Source organism: Eumetopias jubatus, unplaced genomic scaffold (genome assembly GCF_037043125.1).
Source record: "Eumetopias jubatus isolate StellerSeaLion01/CBP00866 unplaced genomic scaffold, mEumJub1_p1.0 scaffold_15, whole genome shotgun sequence".
NCBI lineage: Eukaryota > Metazoa > Chordata > Mammalia > Carnivora > Otariidae > Eumetopias > Eumetopias jubatus.
Window position 1 is genome coordinate 56,806,125 of NW_028274821.1, and position 6,598 is coordinate 56,812,722.

Genomic DNA, 6,598 nt, shown 5'->3' on the forward strand with positions numbered 1-6,598 from the left:
ACCTCTTCTGCCCGGGTGGCTCTCCCCGGGGTCTGAAACCCTCGCGCCCCCGCGCGTCCGTCTTTGTTTCTGAGCTTGCTCTGAAAGTGATGTAACGAGGCCAGACTCGCGCGCTGCTTTCCCTCTTTCCCAGACTAAGTCCTTCCTCCCTCCAGCACCAGAGCCCGGCGCTGGGCTGTGCCTCCATTCCACTCCGAGAGCTCTGGAGACCGACGGGCGCTGTTGAGAAAGACGCGCTCCCACGTCCCACCTCCTGGATGCAGAGTCAGTGGGGAAAGCGAGGCTTTCCTTCCAGAAACAAGGGAGAGAGCCGAAGGGACAGCTGTTGTGGAGGTTTCTAAGGAGACTCAGACTGGCTTCTTTCCCTGCTCCTGGGAGACGGCAGGAAACCTCAGGTACCTCAGTGACCCCAGTCGGTGGATGAAAGAGACAGAGGCAGTCAGAGAGAGAGAAACAGAGGAAGAAATAGAGACCCAGAGACCGTGACTGACAGACAAGTGGAGAGAGACGAGTAAGAGAGATAGAGAGTTGGTGGGTGGGAAATTGACTTTGATTTTCTTTTTTCTTTTCTTTCTTTCTTTCTTTCTTTCTTTTTTTTTAACCCACTGTGGTTTTGCTTCTGACAGAAGAGAGAACTGCTGCTCCCTAGCCAGCAAGCAGCCCCCAGTCTGGATGGAGTGAAAGATGCGGCCTGATGACATAAACCCGAGGACTGGGCTGGTGGTGGCCCTGGTCAGTGTCTTTCTGGTCTTTGGCTTCATGTTCACCGTCTCTGGGATGAAAGGAGAGACTCTGGGAAACATCCCCCTCCTGGCCATCGGGCCAGCCATCTGCCTACCAGGCATCGCAGCCATTGCCCTGGCCAGGAAAACCGAGGGATGCACCAAGTGGCCTGAAAATGAGCTGCTGTGGGTCCGCAAGTTGCCCTGCTTCCGGAAACCCAAGGACAAGGAAGTGGTGGAACTGCTGAGGACCCCTTCAGACCTGGAGTCAGGCAAGGGAAGCTCAGACGAGCTGGCTAAGAAGGCGGGCCTCAGGGGGAAGTCCCCCTGCCAGGGGCAGACAGAGGTGTCTGTGGCCACTTCCATCACCACCCTCACACCCACGGAAGGAGAACGCCAGAGCCTGGTCCAGAGCGGGCATCAGGAGGAGACATCCAGATACCTGGATGGTTACTGTCCCTCAGGCAGTTCCCTTGCCTACAGTGCCTTGGATGCCAAGTGCTCAGCCTGGGACAGATCTGATTGCCCGGAGCCTGAGGACAGCATCTTCTTTGTGCCCCAGGACAGTATCATCGTTTGCTCCTACAAGCAGAACAGTCCCTATGACAGATACTGTTGTTACATCAATCAGAGCCAAGGCAGGTGGGATCACGAGACAATAGTCTAATAAGCTTTGCATACAAGAGTCGCTGTGTTGATAGAAACGTGACTATACTCAGCTTCTAGGGGAAGGAAACTGCCCTGCTCCAACAGCCTTCAAACTGTTAGAAATTGACTTGGTATGTGATGGGTGTGCAAGCTTCGGGTGCCTGAGAGCCATGTAAATAGGCATGTTGGGGACACATTTTAGGGACGGGTGATGAGGGTTAAGGACACTGGAAGAGGCAGTGGGTAGGAGAAGAAGCAGTTCCAATTGCTTTTTAACAATTAAACCATGTTGGATATTTTGTAAAATAACCCAGAAAGTGCTACTCAGCACCTGCTAAAAGCAAGATAAATCTAGAGTGGGCTGCAGATATCAGGCATGAAATGATACATGGGCTTGCCATAGGGAAACTGAGCTATTTTCAGTCTGAATCGATTGAAAGACAAAACAACTTAGTGCTTCATTGTCTGAAATGATTTTTATCTGGTGAAAGCTCTTCACACTTACTATTTGCTGAAAGAAAAAAAAAGTCAAGATAGAAAAGCTACTCCCTCCGTAGGTAGGATGGTTTTTGGAGAAAGGGGAGTTAAAGGCAGTTGAATTATGTAATTGAGTTTTATGATGTTATCTTCTGACAAGATCAGAAATTTCAAATAAAGTAAAGCAAGTGGGACCAGCTAGGTAAAAAACTAACATTTTTAGATGGTTATGTTCCTTCTTAAACTCTTCATTTAAATTGATTTACTGGGTCTTTATCTTAAGTGTTTTTTAATATTTACTATCATTCATGTATAATTTCCTCATCAGGTGCAAAATGACTTGATGTAATATTTTCATAGATTAGAATTTGTGTTCATCAAGTCAAAATGGGTTTTACATATGTATACAAGTGTCTTTAGCATTTCTGGGAGTTATGGTAATAAGTATTCCTATATGCCTTTTAAAAATCTGAAAACTATGAAGTCAATACATTAGTCTTGAACTTTATGCAGAATTTACATAAAATGTAATGGTTAAACTTCTGGAAGTGTCATTATTTGTACATTTATTCAACATTCCCAAAGACTATAAATGCCAATGAAATGAGTTAAGCTTCTAGATTTAACTAAAGGTCAGTTTTTACTAAGTTCACCTAATCAGTGAGCATTGCATGACAAGGTCTGTTTTATTTCATACTTAATTTTTTGCTGCTGAGGGAAAAAGGCACAAGGGGATCCTAAAATGTATTTTCTATTTCACTTGCTTAACCGTAATAGACAAGAGGGCAATCAGCCAGAATACCACTTAGTCCCTGTTGAAGAGAAATATTGAATTATATAGAGAAATCATGGTACATTTCATATTGAAGATCAAAATATTTTGCATCCTTTAAAGAATGATGATTTGTTTTCAATGATCAGATAGTTTCAGCCACTCTCTCCCAAAGGGGGAATTGAGGACAAAAATTCTAGCCATGCCCCTTTTGTATATTTCAGGTCCAATTCTGCAAGTCTTCAAGTGCAGCAGTCATTCAGTCTTAAGAACCAGGCCCTTAAAAATCACAATTTTCAAACCAAGTTCAACATCAAAAGAGTATGATTTTTTTTTAGTAGGGCTTAAATGTCAGAAAATGAGATGTGTGATCCTAAGCAAATTTTATCTTCTTGTACCTCAGTTCTCACTCTTCAGAAATCAGGGAGGAGTGGGACTGACTTACATAGAGTATGTCTATCGTTCATTCCCAGTTTGAATATTCTATGGCACCATGTCAACGACACTTTATATAATGCCAGGGAATGAGATACAGCAAAATGCATGCCAAAGTTATGCAATTCATGATAAAAATTATATGACATGGATTGAATTCTTACTACTACTCAAAAGAATTTTGTAGATATGTGAAAGCAGATTTGTTTTATTGCCAAATATCATTTATTCAACAAATACACTTCTGGGAATGAAATGAAGATGTTAATTAAGGATAAAATTTTTTGATATTGGTATAGCCCCCAAATAATCCAATAAATGCCATGAATGTAATTTACTTTGGATTTGGTAGGGAGGAAAAATAGTTTCCTAAAATCACAATACCTCTTAATAATTATAGGGCATTTAAAAGATGAAAATCATGTTTCAATGAAGGTAAAAATTATTGGATAACTCTCTTAGGAATAAAAGCTTCTAATTTGAACAACAACAACAAAAAAACCCCTTCTAATCTGCTTGCCATTTGTGGACCTCTTCAGGGATGAAGAGATAGCAAGACAGCAGAGAGAGATGTTCACAAAGAACATCTATACAGGGCCTGAAAAGAGATGCTTGTAGTGTTAGGTATGGTTTAAGGTGTGGAAAAGGTACTTTTTGATTTCTTGGAATCAGCTCAAACCCCTTGATATTACATACACACATACACACACACACTCCAATGTCCAAATCCAAAGTTAATTACTAGTTTAGAAATCTAAGATATTTTATCACATTTTCAAGTTCTATTTCAGAAGAAACTTACTTCAGTCTTCTTCTTCCATCCACCTACTTAAGATACTTAAGGTATCTAAATATGCTCTTGAGGGAATTTTCTGCAGTGCTAAAATAACGGTTTGCAAATGTTGACTGGGTGGCTTAACTTTGACCAGAAAGAATAAAATGTGTGATTGTGTGTGTGATTTTTTTTAATATCTTACATTAGGTAACACCTCCTAATATAAAGCAAGGTAGCCTAGTGCCCCCAAATTAATACTCATTAAGTGTTACTCAGGGGAAAGCAGCCATTCTGTTGAACAGAGGTGGAAGAGAAGGAAAACAAGGTGAGAAAAGTGTCTGAGCTTGTTAGGGGAAAACAGCAGCTCATTCTAGTCAACAGTTTTAGCAAGTTGTTAATATTAACATAATAGACAGGTAGACTATTCCCTGTACCCAGTAAGAGCTTTCAGACAGACATAAATCAAAGTAGGTGCTAGTTATTTTTTTACTTGCTATTAATCCAAATAGTCATTTCAACTTAATTTTAAATAGGCATTTTATTTTTGAAATTATTTCTATTGACTTTTTCTTGTTCAATATTCCTCTCTATTATTCTCATGGGTTCTTTTTCCAAACTGCTTCTTGATTTAAAGTGTGAATTCAGCCAAGATACCCAAGCTAGAACATATTTAGACAACTGTTTCAAGATTTAGTTTCTATTACAATCATGGCAAACAAAATCCAGATATAGTTAAGTTCAGAGTCTCTTCCAATCAGGTCCTTTGGAAATGTTTTCAATACTCTACTAATCAGGTCCTTTGGAAATGTTTTCAATACCCTGGGTCTTAATACCCACTGAGCTGGCACAGGTAGGGAAGGAAGATTCATTCTTTTAAATGCTTTTCCCTTTGGTAATATCCAACCTCTATTTATTTATTAATATCTCCATTCTGCACCTATAGCATCATTTACTTGGTTAATTCACTGTTATTATTACTTTATAACATTAAAGAAAATTTTTTGAAAATCCACAGCCCCACTATCCTAACAGAACTACTGTATTTCCATTTTAGCATATCATCCTCAAAGACTCCCCCACATACACCTTAAATATTATAATTGTGTGGTTTTCTTTTCCTTTTATTTATATGCTAAGTATGTTTTCATGTTTCTATGCAGGTTCCTGATTACCATTTAACAACGGTGTAATATGCCATTTTTGAGAAGTACCATAATTTAATTTAACATGCCATTCTTTTTTTTATCATGCCATTCTTTATTGCTAGCCAGATAACATGTTTTATGGATGGTTTTGTATGTCTTTTTCTATTGTTGGTAACACAGCTACATTATTTGTCATTTGCCCAAAGAAGTGAATATTTACAATCAAAAAGCTGTCTCCTTATAGATGAGAGTAAGGGGGCAGAAATGTGTAAATGGATCAAACATTTGACATTATTGGTTTTCTCTTGATTCATGGGCAAGACATAGGGTAAGAGACAAAATAATGCTTCTCTGCATTATTATCCCCTTTTGGGACCAGAGCCAGTATTTTTAAGAATAAGATGAGATGGGGTCTGTATTTTTAAGAGTAAGATGGAACATTTCCCCAGTTAAGATACCACCAGTGTATATCTCAAAATCAGTATACAGTGGTGTCAATCTTCAAGAGCATAATGTTGAACAAGCAAAATGAAAAATAGATGTAGACAAAAATTACTTTGTACTATTTCAAAAGCACTTTCTTAAAGTATTTCATCATTTATTTTATAATATATTCAATAAGTATGTATATTGTTACCTATTAGTGACTTAAAATGAACTGGAATTTCAGGAATTCAACAGACTCTACCCATGAGTTTTCTGTTTCTTCCTCAACGGAAAAATGAACTGAAGATGGAATTATGGACAAATGCTCGGCTCAACCAGATATCTCAATAAAGAACTGAATTCCACTCAGCCTCTTGTCCAGATAACATGAAATCATGAGTGTTCTCACCACCTAGCACAGGCTCCTCACTCCATGAACACCCCAAAGAAAGAAGTTTATACACGACACTGTCCAGATACAAATAGGTAGACATTGATATCAGATCTCCACCATCTTTTGCAAATTATTCCTGGGCCTGACCCTTCTTAGAGATCCTTTCTTTGTCTTTCCCTTTATTCCTCCTCCTGATTGCACAGACCTGGTATCCTCAATGACAACACAAGGCTCTACATGCTTTATCCATAACAAGGTACAGTGTTACAGAATGCGCCAGTTACAAAACAGGGCATAAAGCTATTAAAACGTCTCTTTGACAAATCTATCCCAAGAAAGTTAAATATAACAACTATCTTTGCAATTCATCACTTTCTTTCTCTTTATGGTAATAAATGATTATATATAAGACAATCCCTCAGTCTGAGGTCAGACCACATTTGTTTAGAAAAAATGGGCTTTTGAACATCAACTGCCTGTAATTCAACATGAAAAGTATGGACATACCTTCTCTGTGAGCGGTTAGACCATCAGATCAGACCAACTCATGAAGGCCCACCTGCCCCTGTGCTCTTACCCCCGCCTCCCATCCTCTGCAGCAGCTTCTTGGCTGTGCCCTGATTGTGCCCTGCAGCTCACCACCCTGAGCCTTTGCCCCATCATTTTCTCCGCCTCACATGTCCACCCTGTCTTCACCCCTCTGCTGGTTAAGGCCCTAATATCCTTCAGGGGGCAGCTGCCACATCTTCCACAGTCTTCTAGATTTTCCCCCTCAGAACTAATACTACTTCTACTCTTCTCTGG

The 6,598-nt window shown here is 39.8% G+C and overlaps 1 protein-coding gene across 1 annotated transcript; it reads left to right on the forward strand.

The window, feature by feature from the left end:
• The first annotated feature begins 684 nt into the window (after window positions 1-684).
• TMEM215 (transmembrane protein 215) lies at window positions 685-1,389 on the forward strand. Its single transcript, XM_028115125.1, has one exon. It carries the CDS (start codon window positions 685-687, stop codon window positions 1,387-1,389), a length of 705 nt encoding a protein of 234 aa, XP_027970926.1.
• Window positions 1,390-6,598: the final 5,209 nt, after the last annotated feature.